The sequence below is a fragment of the Rhinolophus hipposideros genome (assembly GCF_964194185.1).
Source record: "Rhinolophus hipposideros genome assembly, chromosome: 11".
In the NCBI taxonomy this organism is placed as follows: Eukaryota; Metazoa; Chordata; class Mammalia; order Chiroptera; family Rhinolophidae; genus Rhinolophus; species Rhinolophus hipposideros.
In genome coordinates, this window is record NC_138057.1 from 78,594,207 (window position 1) to 78,610,233 (window position 16,027).

At 54.8% G+C, this 16,027-nt stretch overlaps 1 protein-coding gene across 1 annotated transcript in view; it reads left to right on the top strand.

The window, feature by feature from the left end:
• The window catches only part of HMCN2 (hemicentin 2), a 135,210-nt gene that overhangs the window by 94,072 nt on the left and 25,111 nt on the right, over window positions 1–16,027 (top strand). Inside the window, exons 61-76 of the mRNA XM_081065560.1 lie at window positions 573–654; window positions 2,087–2,218; window positions 4,440–4,583; window positions 4,671–4,830; window positions 4,920–5,044; window positions 5,446–5,629; window positions 9,438–9,535; window positions 10,028–10,294; window positions 10,778–10,965; window positions 11,394–11,475; window positions 11,571–11,707; window positions 12,325–12,466; window positions 12,554–12,698; window positions 13,603–13,730; window positions 14,347–14,503; window positions 15,285–15,406. Coding sequence (XP_080921686.1) covers window positions 573–654; window positions 2,087–2,218; window positions 4,440–4,583; window positions 4,671–4,830; window positions 4,920–5,044; window positions 5,446–5,629; window positions 9,438–9,535; window positions 10,028–10,294; window positions 10,778–10,965; window positions 11,394–11,475; window positions 11,571–11,707; window positions 12,325–12,466; window positions 12,554–12,698; window positions 13,603–13,730; window positions 14,347–14,503; window positions 15,285–15,406 — 2,293 coding nt within the window. The remainder of the gene's footprint in view (window positions 1–572; window positions 655–2,086; window positions 2,219–4,439; window positions 4,584–4,670; window positions 4,831–4,919; window positions 5,045–5,445; window positions 5,630–9,437; window positions 9,536–10,027; window positions 10,295–10,777; window positions 10,966–11,393; window positions 11,476–11,570; window positions 11,708–12,324; window positions 12,467–12,553; window positions 12,699–13,602; window positions 13,731–14,346; window positions 14,504–15,284; window positions 15,407–16,027) is intronic.

The following is a 16,027-nucleotide window of genomic DNA, read 5'->3' on the forward strand; positions in this document are numbered from 1 at the left end:
GGCAAGGTGTAGGGGCTGCTGCCTTCTCAGCCTGCGAGACCCCAAACTTCTGGGGCGGGAGAACAGGAAGGGCACAGGGCTCCATACGGACTCATGGAACGACCTTGAGCGGTCCTTTCTCTGCCACGTGCCTCAGCTTCCCCAGGATCTAGAAGCTTATTCTAGGCCCTTCTAGTGGTGACTGCCTGGGAGTCAGCCCTCCCTCCCTGGTCTGGGTTAGACACTTGCACGTATCTGTTGGATATTTGCCGCTCCTCTGGAAACGCATCCTCGGCCCGTCCCTCCTGGCTCAGCTCCCTCCCAACAACGAGGGGGCCTCCCCTCCAGGCTCAGCTGCCATGCAGCCCAGGGGAGGGTGGGGGCCTGGAGCCTGTGCACTCACTTTTCAAGAAGCCCTCCTGCTTCTTGAGGCTCTTGGGAAAGGCCAGAGTGTCGGGTCTCCCCTTGGTTCCCAGCAGGACCAGCATATTTGGGGAGTCCCTGCTCTGGAAGGTTCTGGGACCTGGATGTTTTGGGGGAGCCCTAGATACCCCAGCCACGTATACACTGTCACTATGTGTTTTCTTTCCCAGGTGTCAGATAAAGGTCTATATAGCTGTAAAGTCAACAATGCGGCCGGGGAAGCCATGCGGACATTCGTCCTCCTTATCCAGGGTAAGCCGGGGACCAGCCTGCGAGCATTGCCATGGGACACCTACCAGCACCCAAGGCTGCCAGGGATGGGAAGGGCAGTGGCTGGAAAGAGGCGGGGTCGCACAAGATCTGGAATGAAAAAGACCAGGATTTGAATAGAACTCGCTGTGTGGGGCTCAGAATGACTTTGTTCCTTTGAGCCACAGGTTTATCTTCCGTAAAAGATGCTGGAAGCAGCACCTGCCTGCTAGGCACACAGGAAACCCTCAATCAATGCACTGTCATGACTGTGTCCCCGAAGGGCTGGGCACAGGGCCTGGCATGTGAGCACTAGGATGGGAGCCCAGAGAGATCAGGCACTTGGGCAGCCTAGGGCCATGTCACCTTGGTCGTGAGTCCTGAGGGGCCAGTCCCATCAGCCCAAGGATGGAACATAGATGGCATTTGATTGGGTGTGGCTCAAGCTGGGGGCTGGGGGGAACCTGTTGGAGCTCCCTAGGGAACCAAAGGATGAAGCCTTGGCTGGATTTTCTTGGGGTCAGATGTTGTGTCATTTAGGGCATAGACTTAGCTGTGTAACAAAGAGACCCCAAAACATAGTGGATTAAATGAGAGAGAAGTTTATCTCTCTCATCCATAAACCCAGAGGTGAGTGTCTAGGCTGGCGGATAGCTCGGCTCCAGGTGGAGGTTCAGGGACCCGGGATCCTTCCATCTTGCTGATCTCCCATCCCCTAGAGTGTTGTCCCTGCTCACGTGGTTGAAGCGGGGACACGATGCATCCTGTCCCAGCCCACAGAAAGCAGAAAAGAGCAGAAGTAGAAGGCAAGCATTTTAAATTTAAATGAGTGATGCAGAAGTTGTATTGTCCCTTCTGCTTGTTTCCCATTTAGTGAGAACTTGGGCAATTGACCACAGCAGGCTGCAAGGGAACCTGGGAAATGTAATTTCTACATGAGTGACTGGCTTGCACACAACTAAAATTGCTGTGCAAGATGGGGGCGTGACAGGTTGGAGGGATCCCAGCTGTTGACCACAAATGGCAAAGCAGTAGCCCCCCCACCAGGCGAACAGTGGAAGGATCCTACCCTGGGCCATATTGAATACCATTGCCTGGGGTGCATGACTTCATCCTGGTGGGGCAGGAGAGAGTGTTGGGATTGATTAGTGATGTCTGTCCTGGCATAGGCTAAGAACTGCTGGTGCCTGAGCCATGCATTTACCGTCCTTGGGCTAAGTGGACCTCTCCTTGACTCTGCTTTGTAGATGTTTTGAAACAGCCAGCTGCTGGTTCTATTTGTAAATACAGCAATACATATCTTCATCAATGGCAAAGCATAAATGTCAATTCTTAGCCACAGGGAAGGGTTTTCTCAAACATCCCTGATCTGCCTGAGAGGAAGGAAGTGGAAGCAGAGTCTTAAGATTCTGGGAATCTGGCTTCTCTCCTGCAGTGCCCCCAACATTTGAGAACCCCAAGACGGAGACAGTGAGCCAAGTGGCTGGGAGCCCCCTGGTCCTGACCTGTGATGTGACCGGGGTCCCTGCACCCACTGTCACTTGGCTGAAGGATAGAATGCCCGTTGGTGAGTGCATTGGGTCCTTCTTATTTTTTCAGTGCTAAATATTCCTTTATTTAATGAAATGACAATGGGAGTTGTTGGTTGTTAACTGTTCTTACTTGGCCAAATCAAAGGCTGGCAGGGCCATGTTGGTCCCACCCCCTATTTGTCTTTCAACATTATTGGCCCTTGAAATCCCCTCATCGGGAAGCACTTCCATGGGCCCAAAGGTTCCTTGTGTGTGTACCCTTAGCTCCCTCAGGTCAGAAACGCAGCATGGGTGCTGAGAGCTCAAGCGGCCCACCTCTCGGCTTGGCATTGTCCCCCAAAGCTGCTCCTTCTCCAGTCATTCAGCTCCGTGCCGGTCAGGCCCTTGGTCCCCCATTCAGGCCTTCGCCCTTATCCCTCTCTCTTCCTGATGGTTGGTCAGCAGATCTCTGGTCTCATCAGCTGCTAAACGCCTCTGGTGCCAGCCCACTGCTCTCCACCCACCACCTTTCCCGTGCCAGCCACCACTGTCAGCCCCTGGATGAGGGCAGCAGCCCCCACACTGGTCCCCTGGGCCCATTCCATGCCTCCAGTGCAGGCCCCGCACAGGGCGGAAGGGACCTCAAAGTGCAGCTTTGAGTGTGTCATTTGTGTGTTGAGGGGCCAGGGGCCAGCCCACCTCTCCCTGCCCACTCCACGCGTGCTCCAGTCAGACCCAGCTGTTCCTGGCTCCTCATGCATGTGTCTGCACCCCCGCCCCTGCCCCCATCAATAACAGCTTTATTGAGAATATAATTCATTTAAATCGTATAATTCAGTTATTTTTAGTATGTTCACAGACCATCCCCACAATCAATTCTAGAACATCATTATCACCCCAGAGGAAACCCCATACCCATTTCCCTTTACTCCCCATTTTCCCCCAAACCTCCACCCCCGCACCTCAGCCCTAGGCAGCCACTAGCCTACTTTCTGTCTCTATGGATTTACTTCTTCTGCACATTTCATATAAGTGGAGTCACACACTATGTGGCCTTTTGTGACTGGCTCCTTCCCGTTAACATCGTGTTTTCAAGGCCCATCCATGTTGTAGCGTGTGTCAGTGCTTCATTCCTTTTTTAAGTTAAATTCTTTCTTTCCAGTCTTTTTTATGGCCGAATATTCCATTTTGTGGCTGTATCACACTTTCTTCATCCCTTTGTCAGTTGATGTGCCTCTGGGCTGTTTCTGCCTTTGGCCTTGATGAGCAATGTGCTGTGAACATCTGTGTACAAGGTCCATGTGGCGTCTGCTTTCCTTTCTCTCTGGTTTACACCTGGAAGTGGAGTGGCCCTGGGCCCAGTTCTCTCCAGCCTCCGCCTCTTGGCACACTGTTTCCTCCTTGAAACACCCAGCCGGGACTCCCCTGACCACCTCCACTTTCACCTGGCTGATACGTACTCACCTGTGAGTCTCAGGTGAGACTCACCTCCTCCAGAAGTCTTGCCCAATGACCCCTGGCTCCGTCAGGGGCTTCCCAGGACTCGTTTCACAGGATCGTGCCTGTTTCAGTCTCTGATGAGTTTGGAACTCCTTGAGGACAGGCACTGTGTTTTCGCTCATCTTTCATTTCCTAGCTCATGGGAAGATGTGTAGTAGTTACTCAGTTTTGTGTTGAAGGGCTGGATGGACGGATGAGCATCTGGGTGAGGGCAGAGCAGCCTGGGCTGCTACAGGTAGAGAAGGCTTCGGAGCCGCAGTGCAGCTGCAGAGAATGAAGGGGGAGGTGTTATAGGCTGGGGGTGGGCGTGCAGCCTGAGCAGGGCCCCGGGCGAGCCCCTGGCTGACCTGCCTCAGGGTCAGTAAGTGGCTGGTTCACCTTGATCTGTGGGAGGGGGTCGGGGTGGGAGGGGGTGAGGTCAACCTGAGAGGTGACAGAAAGAGGACCAAGTCCTAGATACTAAAGGGAGTGGGGTCCCTTGGAAAGAAATGTCCCAGTGGAAGGAAATAGAAAAGGGTTGTAAGGAACAGAACAAAGACCAGGCTGAGGAAGGTCGTGATGTAGATGGCAAGAGGCCCAGCCTCTGCCTGGGCCTCAGTTTCCCTACGAGCATCAGAAGGGCGTGCATGATCCAAGGTTCCTGGGGTCTTTCCAGCTTTGTGTGTGGGGAAGGACCTCCTCAGGGAATCCCAGGACTTTCGTGTCTCGGCCCAGTGGTGGCCCGTTGGGCAGTGGGTCTGTACCGGTGACGTCCTGGCACGCCCATCCGTCCCACAGAGAGCAGTGTGGCCCATGGCGTGGTCTCCCGGGGAGGTCGCCTCCAGCTAAGTCGCCTGCAGCCAGCCCAGGCTGGCACTTATACTTGCGTGGCTGAGAACGCCCAGGCCGAGGCCCGAAAGGACTTCATGGTGGCTGTTCTGGGTACGTCTGTGCCCTGCACCCTCCCCTGTGTACCCCCCATTCCGGCCCCTGTCACTGCCCTGGGCCTCACCACAGCCCCTGCCACAGTGGCCCCCAGGATCCGGAGCTTGGGTGCCACGCAGGAGCACAGTGTCCTGGAGGGGCAGGAGGTGCGGCTGGACTGCGAAGCCGATGGGCAGCCACCACCCGAGGTGGCCTGGCTGAAGGACGGTGGCCCACTGGGCCAGGGTGTGGGCCCCCACCTCAGGTAAGTCCTGGCCTGTGCACTCCCCGGCCCAGGAGCAGGGCCTACCTGGCTCTCACGCACCTGCCCTTGGCTCTCCCTCCCTGCGGCAGGTTCTACGTGGACGGCAGCTCCCTGGTGCTGAAGGGCCTGACGGCCTCGGACTCGGGCGCATACACCTGCGTGGCCCAGAACGCGGCCGGGGAGGACGCCAGGCTGCACACTGTGAATGTGCTGGGTGAGTTACAAGGGACGAGGGACAAGGAGAAGCGAGCGGCCTCACCGCCCCAGAACTGCAGCAGCCTGGCCCTCATAGGGCCTCCCCTGGGGAGCCTGGAGGGTGATGAGGGCGGGTGCGGAGGCCTGGTTCAAGGCCCAGCCATGCCCACACTGGGCCCGGCCTCGGGGTGACCTCTCTGGGCCTCTGCTCCATCCTCAGACTAGAGGCACCACCACTGCAGCCCAGGGATGCAGCGGGAGAGTCAGAGATAAAGGAGATGAGGAAGGAGCCACGGGGGAGGCTGTGCTCCCCATGCAGTGACTTTCCTGGAACTTCCCTCAGAGAAGACTCCTTCCCTCCTCAGGGCCCTTCCCCAGACCCTCTCACTGTTCCTTTTTTTTCTGTATTCCCACCACCAGTGCCTCCCACCATTGAGCAAGGGTCAGAGGGCACGGGGACCCTGCTGCACAGGTCTGGGGAGCTGGTGAGCATGTCGTGCCCTGTCCGGGGCTCTCCACCTATCCACATGAGCTGGCTCAAGGACGGCCTGCCCCTTCCACTCTCCCAGCGCACCCACCTCCACGGCTCTGGCCGCATCCTCAGGTAAGGGAGCAGCTCCCAGGCCCGCTGGCCAGTGGCTCACACGCCCAGACACACTCTTCAGGCAGCTTGGGTTTGTTAACCTAAAAATAAAAGGCTTTCCGAGAGAGAGGCAACAAGCATTTATTGAGATCAGTAAGAACAGCTATTTGGGAATCATCAATTCAGGCAGAAGCCCAAATAGTGTTTCGATTAGAAGACAAAGGCAAGGAGCATTTATGAGAAAGGAAAGGGGAACAATTACATCCTAGAAGGAAGGGGTTTCTATTGGCACAGATAACATAATATAGTGATGTTAATTCTAAACGATGTTTTTATTTTCAGTCCAATAGTCATAATAACTGCTTTCTTGTTATCTTTGCAAACTGTTCTTTTGGGCACAGTGTTGCCCTAGGCCCAGAACAAAGGTTACTTTGCCCTGTTTTAACATTCCAAAAATATGAGACATAAGATGTACACGGTGGTTCCGCTGGGATGGTAGCTCCAACTCCATTTTAAAGTGGCTCCATCTGGGGCAGCCAGTTAGCTCAGTTGGTTCGAGCATGGTGCTAATAACACCAAGGTTGCTGGTTCGATCCACATATGGGCCACTGTGAGCTGTGCCCTCCTAAATAAATAAATAAATAAGTAAGTAAGTAAGTAAGTAAAATACATCACTTTGCCACATACCAGATACTTCTGAGGACTAGCCCCCTTCATAAATAAGGCAATTAAAAAAATTTTTTTAAGTGGCTCCATTTATATTATTGCTTACAGGCTTAAAAATAGTTCTGAATGGTTTTTAGAATAAAAATAATATAAACATACAGAGGTTTATGATGGAGAAAGTTCCACCCCCAAATGGAACTCCGGAGGTGAAAGGGGCTTCTGCCCTTAGGCTCTGACAGTCCAGTGGAGGAGGCACAGATCCAGGGGATAACATCTGGTTGCACCTGACTCAGCCTGACCTGGGGTAGAGGAAATCCGGGAAGGCTTCCTGGAAGAAGGTGCATAAGCAAAGTATTCGTGCATTCAGCAACACTTTTGGGTGCTTACTGTTCCAGCTGCAGTTCCAGAAACTGAGATAGAGCAGTGAGCGAGATGAAGCCTCTGCCCCTGCAGCTGAGGGGAGGGAGGGGGATGGACAATAAATAGATATAAAAATGAAATTTCACGGGGCCGGACCGGTGGCTCAGGTGGTTAGAGCTCTGTGCTCCTAACTCCGAAGGCTGCCCGTTCAATTCCCACATGGGCCAGTGGGCTCTCAGCCACAAGGTTGCCAGTTCAACTCCTCGAGTCTTGCAAGGGATGGTGGGCAGCACCCCCTGCAACTAAGATTAAACACAGCACCTTGAGCTGAGCTGCCTCCCGGATGGCTCAGTTGGTTGGAGCGTGTCCTCTCAACCACAAGGTTGACAGTTCAATTCCTCGAGTCCCACAAGGGATGGTGGGCAGCGCCCCCTGCAACTAAGATTAAACACAGCACCTTGAGCTGAGCTGCCTCCCGGATGGCTCAGTTGGTTGGAGTGCATCCTCTCAACCACAAGGTTGCTGGTTCGATTCCCGCAAGGGATGGTGGGCTGCGCCCCCCGCAACGAGAAACGGCAACTGGACCTGGAGCTGAGCTGCGCCCTCCACAACTAAGACTGAAAGGACAACAACTTGACTTGGAAAAAAGGCCTGGAAGTACACACGGTTCCCCTTCCCCAATAAAATCTTTGGAAAAAAAAAAAAAAGAAATTTCACAAGGGATATGTGCTCTGAAAAATAAAGTAGGGTGAGGGATGGTTGGTGGTAGCAGAGAGTGCTACCGTGTTTCTCCAAAAATAAGACCTAGCCGGGCAGTCGCTTTAATGCATCTTTTGGAGCAAAAATTAATATAAGAACCGGTATGGTATGATATGATACGATACGATACGATACGATACGATGTAGTAAAGTAAGACCGGGTCTTATATTAAGTTTTGCTCCAAAAGATGCGTTAGAGCTGATTGTCCAGCTAGGTCTTATTTGGGGGGAAACACGGTATTTTAGAATGGTCAGTAATAGGCACTCAGATAAGGTGGCATGAGCAGATACTGAAGGAGGAGAGAAGGTAAGGTGATGGTTTTTGTGGGGGACAGCATCCAGGCAGAGGGAACAGCAGGTTCAAAGGCCCTGAGGTCATTATATGGCTGTGTATGCAAGGAATAGAGTGAGGAAGGGAGGGGTGTGTGTGTGTGTGTGTGTGTGTGTGTGTTGGGGGGGGCGGGTGTCAGATGACATAGGACCTTGTAAGTCCTTGGAAAGACTTGGGTTTTCCTAAAGAGAGACAGAACACCCTTGGAGAGTTTTCAGCAAAAAAGCATCATGATGTGACTTACATCTTTTTCTTATCACCGTAAAATACACATAATGTAAAATTTACCATTTTAACTATTTTTAATGTTAACAGTTTTAAACAATTTTAAATATAGAGTGGCATTAAGAACATTCACACTGTTGTGCAATCATCACCTCCATCCATCTCCAGGACTTTTTCATCTTCCTAAACTGAAACTCTGTCCCCGTTAAACACGAACTCCCAATCCCTCCCCCAGCCCCCAGCCCCCAGCACCCACAGTTCTACTTCCTGTTTCTATGGCTTTGTCTATTCTAGGGACCTCATATAAATGGGATCATACACTGTTTGTCCTTTTGTGTCTGGCGTATTTCACTCCACGTAATGTCCTCATGGTCCATCCATGTTGGAGCAGGGGTCAGGGTGTCCTTCCTCTTTAAGGCTGAATACTAGTCCATGGTGTGGAAGGACCAGTTTGCTTATCCACCATTTACTGATGGAGAGTTGGACTGCTTCCACCTTTTGGTCATTGTAATAGTGCTGCTGTGAATTTGGTGTACAACTACCTGTTTGAATCTTTGCTTTCAATTCGTTTGGGTTATGACTCAGGTTTTTAGACCATCCTTCTGGCTGCCGTGTGAACAAGAGACTGTGGGGCCAAGGGCAGGGAGGGCAGTTAGGGACTTCGGCAAAGAGTCCAGGTGAGACATAATATGGCCGGGATCAGAGCCAGGGGTGGATGTTGCAGAGGTGATCAGAGGGGAGAGACAGGGAAGCGTTGAGCATGACTCTGAGGCTTTTGTCCGGGCACCTGGAAGGCTGAGGTCCTCGTTTTCTGACATGGGTCCCCTGTGGGAGGGACAAGTTGACAGGAGAGACCGAGTTCTGTTTGAACACGTGGGGTTTGAGAGGCTCTCAGACATCCAGACAAGATGGCACCCAGGCATTTGTTACTCCGCTCAGGAGTACAGGAGATGGATATTTGGGGATTGTCAGCAAACGGCTGGTATTGGGGCGAGGACAGACTGCAGCCCCCAGCCTGTGTAAAATATGGTTCAGGGTCACTGCGGCCATTGACAAAGGCAGCTCAGGAGGAGTGGTTGAGGTGAAAGTTAGGACAGGCAGTGGAGACAGTGAGTAGAGATGACTCTGCTGTCCTGAAGACAAGGAAGAATTGTCTAGAAGAATGAGAGGGCGGGGAACATAGGCAGGCTGTCCTCGGATGGGACAGTGGAGCTTCCAGAATTGGGGAAGCAGAAAGTCTGGCTGCGGTTTGAGATGGGTCAGAGAAAGCAGCAGGGCAGGGACAGGGAGTCTGGGGCTTTATTCTGGGGGCACTGGGGAGCCAGGAAAGGGGGTTAAGCAGAGGCTGCATTTGTTCAAGTTTGCATTTCAGAGCTGCTCCTCTGGACGGCCAGCCTTTGAGAAACAGGATGGAAAAGGGAGGGACCTTTTCCACTGAGCCCGTCTTCCTCTCTCTCCTCTGTCTGTCCCTTCTCTTGAGGGGTTCAGGATTTCCCAGGTGCAGGTGGCAGATTCTGGCATCTTCACCTGTGTTGCTGCAAGCCCAGCTGGTGTGGCTGACAGAAACTTCACCTTGCACGTACAAGGTAAGAAGCCGGGGTGGGGCGGAGTGGGGGGTTATGAGGGGAAGGGTGGGGAATGGGGGGGATAATCCTGACCTTTGGCCTTAGGGTATGAAAATCAAGGCCCTTTGGGTGAACATGGTGACTCAGTCTGATTTATTCAGTTGCTTATTTGTTCATCTCACAAGTAGTCGTTGGAGTCTGGTGTCCCAGGGCTTTGTCAGACACCAGGATAGGTCAGGAAGCAGAGATGGCCCCTGCCACCAGGAGGTCAGTGCAAGAAACAACTCTGTAAAGAGATAATCACAATTCCAGGTGACTAGTGCTACCAGAGGAAGGAGAGGGTGCCTCATCTGGCCTTGGGGAATCAGGTTAAGGCTTGCTGGAGGAGGTGGTGAGGGCTCAGCTGAGGATTCCAGATGAGAAGGAAATGTCCAGGTACAAAGGTCCAGGGGTGAGGCCTGCCTGCGTGGAATGGAATGACGTGACTTGTGCCCACTCTTCGGCCCTGCACAGTACCCCCAGTCCTGGAGCCCGTGGAGTTCCAGAATGATGTGGCAGTGGTCCGTGGCTCCCTGGTGGTCCTCCCCTGTGACGCCCGGGGCAGCCCTTTGCCCCTAGTGTCATGGATGAAGAATGGGGAGCCCTTGTTGCCCCAGAGCCTTGAACATGGGCCAGGCCTGAAGCTGGAGACAGCAGGAGCCGGGGACTCAGGGACCTACTCTTGCGTGGCCAGGAGCGAGGCAGGGGAAGCAAGGAGGCATTTTCAGCTGACAGTGATGGGTGGGTCATCTGCCCCCACACCAGCTTCCCTGGCCATGGAGGGGAGGGCTGCCTCTGGGGGGGCACTGTGGAAGACTTTGAAGGAGGTGAGTGCCCTGGAAGCCTGGGCTGGGGAACTCGCAGCTGGGATGTTTCATTTTCCTGGGGCTGTACCCCTCAGTCTTGTCTCCCAAACCATGGGACAAGAGCCACTGAAATCTGGGAGCAGAGCCCTAAGTCTTGAGCACAAGATTTTGCAAGCGTTGTATGTATCAGAAAGATTTGTGTCAATTGTGCCCTTTCTCCATAGTGTGTCCTTGTTGGTTTAAAAGCAGATATCATTTTCCCAGGCAGGTGGGCCCCAAGTTTCTCTTTTTGGGGACCCTCCTACACAACCCTCACCTGCCTATTTGTCGCCCTGCCACTGTCAGCATTTGGATGGTGGAGGAGGGAAGAATCCCAGCTTTAGCCCCCACAGCTGACTCAGGGTGGGGTGTTTCACAGATCCTCCCCATATCGAGGACTCAGGCCAGCCTGCAGAGCTGTCGCTGACCCCTGGCACCCCCTTGGAGCTCCACTGTGATGCCCGAGGCACCCCCTCGCCCAACATCACCTGGCATAAGGACGGGCAGGTCCTGAACAGCCAGGAGCCCAGAGGGGCTGGGCGGCGGCTCCAGGTGGAGGCCGTGCAGGTACTGCTGTCTAGCCCACTGTGGGGTGAGTCTGGGGGAGTGGAGGGAAGGGCCCAGCAACACCTGGCAAGGTTTGGCCAATCTCCTCCTTTGTGTGGGGTAAGGATGTGGAAATGACCCACCTGGGAAATGCCCTTGGGAACTCCCAGCCAAGTCAGAGCCAAGACTGATGCAGAAACCAGATAACTTTCCTACCCTGCCAGAGGAGAGCTGGTGCAGTCAGGGGGGACTTCCTGGAGGAGGTAGGCTTTGCCCTATTCCTAAAGCAAGGGTGAGACAGAGGTAGAGAAGAAACATCCCACAGAAGGGATGGTTAGAAAATCAGGATGGCAGACTCAGCAGGGTCCTTAGTTGTGAAGGAAGCAAACCAGGTCAGGAGGTGGGCAGGTTGGGGCCAGAGGCAGCTGCTCACCCTGCTCCATCCCCAGGTGGGCGATGCTGGGCTATACACTTGCCTGGCCCAGAGCCCTGCTGGCGAAGTTGAGAAGAGCTTCCGGGTCAGGGTTCAAGGTAGGGGTGTCAGGGTGGGGGAAGAGAGGGAGACAGGATGGGACCTGCAGGGGTGAGTGCATCTCTCATGCCCTCTCTGCCCTCCCCCCACCCAGCCCCTCCAAACATTATTGGGCCCCGAGGCCCCCGCTCTGTGGTTGGCCTGGCCCCAGGGCAGCTGGTTCTGGAGTGCTCGGTGGAAGCAGATCCAGCCCCCGAGATTGAGTGGCACCGAGATGGCATCCTGCTGCAGGTAGGTGCCAGGCTGGGGACCCAGGGACATCTCCTTCTGTCCCTGTCAGGCCCCAGATCCTGACCAGACTATCCCAGCTGCTGAGGGCCTGCTCTGTGTCAGCACTTTACACACCTGCTCTCCTGGTGTTCTGCACCCCTATTGTTACCACCCCATATAATGGATGGGGACACTGAGGCAAGGCTAAGATTTGCACGGAGGACTTCTGATACATACCTGTGTTCTTCCCGTTATTACTTCGAGCTACACTTAGTGGCTGTGTGACCCGGGGCCAGTGACTGGGGTTCTCTGTGCTCACCCTGAAATGGGAAGTTTGCTGCCATGGACCCGAGGACTGCAGACCTCCTAGTGGAAGCTCTAGTTCCTGACCTGAGCATAAGGCCGTTCTGCAACCTCCCCGACAGGCAGAGCTCCAGGCAGGGTGCTCCCTCCCGCCCACAGGGACCTACTCCCTGGGAGGGTCCTCAATCCAGTGGAGGCTGCAGGCCAGCCCGCAATGGGGCAGAGGCCACCGTCCAGCCCCATGAGTTCCTTGGTCCTCCTCGGCTGGTGCCTGGGAACTGGCCTGGCCCAGCCCAGTGCTGATGAGGGTCTCTCCAACCTGGGGAGCTCTGCAGGCAGATGCCCACACCCAGTTCCCAGAGCAAGGCAGGTTCCTCCAGCTGCAGGCCCTGAGCATGGCCGATGGCGGTGACTACAGCTGCACAGCCCGCAACGCCGCGGGCAGCACCAGTATGGCCTTCCATGTGGAGATCCACAGTGAGTGGGCCCCCTCCCACTCACCCTGCCCACCCCCCTCAGAGCGACAGCCTCCCAACACCCACTCCCTCTGTGCTCTTCTTTCAGCCGTGCCCACCATCCAGTCGGGACCACCCACAGTAAATGCCTCTGTGAACCAGACAGCCCTGCTGCCCTGCCAGGTGGATGGTGCACCCCGGCCCCTGGTGAGCTGGCGGAAGGACGGGGTCGCCCTGCATCCTGGGGGCCCCAGGTAAGGCCTGGAAGGGGAGGGCATTGGGCAGGGCCTCACGTACCTCTTTGCAGGGGTAAACAGGAACCCACCCGGGCAGTGGGGCGGAAGGTGACTGTTATCTGGACGTGGGCCTTCTCGGTGCCCAAGGGCAGGCATGCCTACCTGATAAGGCCATTGAGAAGCCCTGGTGGCTGGCTGGCTGTCTTGTCTGTCTGGCTGGCTTGACTCTTGGCTGCTAATCTGTGTTTCTGTGTATATGGGCTTTATGGCTCTCTCTCTCTCTCTCTCTCTCTCTCTCTCTCTCTCTCTCTCTCTCTCTCTCTCTCTCACACACACACACACACACACACACACACACACCAATTTTCTACAACTTCTTTCTCTGCACCAGAGATGCCCCACCACCGCTGGCACCCCAGGTCAGAGCTCCTCAGTTCACACAACCTGCAGAACCTAGAGAGCTGTCTGTGAACCCCAGTTCCAAATTCCCAGGTCAGAGAATTCCATTGGCCCAGCCTGAGTGACGTGTTCCTCCCCAGTTCAAACGGCTGTGGCTGGGGGTTAGGTTACACAGAACAGACAGGACCTTTGGAAAGGCGCAGTTCTCAGATCCAGGGGCCATTCTCGGAAAGGTAGGGGCGCTGCTGCCTCCTGGGGAGAGGCTGGGCCCAGGTAGGAACATGGGAGGCCGAAGCAGCCCCTCTTGCCCTTTCTGATGCTGGGTTGGGGTGCGGGTTGCTGCCTATGGCAGTCACCCCGCTGACCTCTGCCTCATGGATACGGGACTCCTGAGTTAGCAGCTTCTTGCTGGGAGAGCCAGAAGCAGAAGGGAGAGTCTTGCTGGAGACACCACCAGGGGCCCAGCCCCCTTGCAAGGTTTCCTGGTCTGCAGCCTCCATGGCAAACCCTCCCTCCATTCCAGGTTGCAGATGCTGCCCGAGGGTTCCCTGAGGATCCAGCCAGTTCTCGCCCAGGACGCTGGACACTACCTCTGCCTGGCTTCCAACTCTGCGGGCTCCGATCGGCAAGGCCGTGACCTCCGGGTCTTCGGTAGGTGAATGAGGGAAGGTTTTTGCCTTGCTTTCAGCATCTACCCCCTGTCTGGGATGGGCTCTGCTTAGTTTCTGGCTCATTCTAGTTATCAGGAGCCAAGAGCAATGGTCTCCAAATGGTTTTGACAGGAAGCCCATTAGTAAAAAGTTTTCAACATCATACTCAAAAGACGCATGTTTATTTTTTATGCAAACATTACATCTACTTACTACTATACTGGTATATTGACTGAGTGATAAAATAAGCAAACAATGTAAAAAGCTTGAAAGGAGGACAAGCTTCAGAATCACTGAACCAAGCGCTCCAGTCTGCTTTTCCCACTCCAACCCATTACGTGGGTGGAGGCCGCCTGGGGAACCCTGGCCTCGGGCAGCTTGATGGGGAGTTCTGCCCTGGAAGACTTCATTCCAGGAGAGGTGGTTAGGGGGACACCAGCCTCAGGAGTGAGCAGAGGCCCCATTGCCCCACATTTGGGAGCCTATGGGTATCCCCTCGGGAAGTTTCTCCTGCCTCCTCTCCTCTGCTTCTTTGGGGGTGGGTTGAAGGTGGGGGGAGTATCCCTGGCCTGGCCCCCGTCCCACATCCTGTCTCCTTACCCCTGCTGTCTCCCCAGAGCCTCCCACCATTACCCCCGGCCCCTCCAACCTGACGCTGACCGCCCACACCGCTGCCTCACTGCCCTGTGAGGCCAGCGGCTCCCCCAAGCCCCTCGTGGTCTGGTGGAAGGACGGACAGAAGCTGGACTTCCGCCTGCAGCAGGGCGCCTACCGGTACTGAGCTGGTCCTTCCAGTAGTATTATGAGACACCTGGGGTGTGGAAGGGCACGCCCATCTCACAGAGGGGGACCCAGGTCAGAAACAAGGCAGGAACGTACTTGGGGCTGTCAGCAAAGCCAGCACCAGAACTTGCATCCCGACCTCTGTGGGCCACTGAGATGCCCGACAGGGGGTGGGGACATTTGGGACACACAGCCAAACAGAAAATGTATGGTCTTCAGAACCATTACAGTCACTGTTTAAAAACATACGTGGAAGCTCAAGTTCATGCTGGCTGAGCCGGGACCCCTGGCCCCTGCAGCAGACTCTGTCTCCCCGCTTCTCAAATGCAGCTGATCATGGAACGGTCACTGGGGAGCGTTAAAGGAGTCAGTTCACCAGTGAAGTCACCACATATTTGCTGTGTTAGGTGCCAGGTCATCGTGGAGTTTTATGGTTAATGCACATATCCAGTGGACGCAGTGGGTTCTGATTAGGGATTTGGATATGGTTGCCGTTAGCGAAGTTGTCGTAGATGGTGAGAACGGGACACATGCAGGGTCATAGAGAAACAGGGACAAAAATGCAAATCTCCCTCAAACTCCACAGCTAGAACTTTGGAGGTGGAAACTTCTAGAAGAAACATCTAGAGTCAGGGCTGGGGGCCAGATACAGGAAAGAGAAGTAGTCATGAGACTACTTCCAGATTCCCCAGGCAAGGAGGCCATGGCTGGCTGGTCTCAGGTCAGCCCAGGTCAGACACTTAATAACCAACCGTCTGTCCGTCCATCCCAGGTTCCTGCCCTCCAATGCCCTCCTCCTTGCAAACCCCAGCCCCCAGGACTCAGCCCAGTTTGAGTGCGTGGTGAGCAATGAGGTGGGCGAGGCCCGCAGGCTGTACCGGGTGACCATCCACGGTGAGTTGGGGCGGGAGACAGAGGAGGAAGCTGGGATGTGGGCAGCACCCTCCTTTCCTGGGCTGTCTCCACCTGTAAGGACTTGAGCTGGTTCCTCTCAGCCTTGCTGTGTTGCATGGACCACCTCCTCCAAGAGGCCCTCTCTGATCCTGCCCCACCCACGCAGACATAACCCAGGCTCCTGGACAGTTCCTGGCACATAGGAACTTGAAAGAGAGGCCCCTTCCCAATCCAGAATGTTCTTAATCCATATCTGACCCCATATCTGTCATCACCCTGGTTGAAATCCCTCCCTCCACTGCCCACTGCCCTCAGGATAGAATGCAGGGTGTCACCTGGGCCCACAAGGTAGCCTATGGGCTGGCTCCAGTGACCCCCACCCAGGTTCAGCTCACCCCATGGCCTGCCCCGCTCCGGGATCCAGTCGCACTGTTTAGCTTTTTGTTCTTCACCTTTGGGCCTTCACACATGCTGTTCCTTCTGCCATGAACACTCTTCCTTCACCCTTCACCCAGCTAATGACCTGCTTCTTCAGATTTCAGGTTAAATGCCCCCCTCCCACTCTAAGCTCCCACCAGCTCCCTTCTCAGTGAAATGCTCCCTGGGCTGCCTGGCAGGATC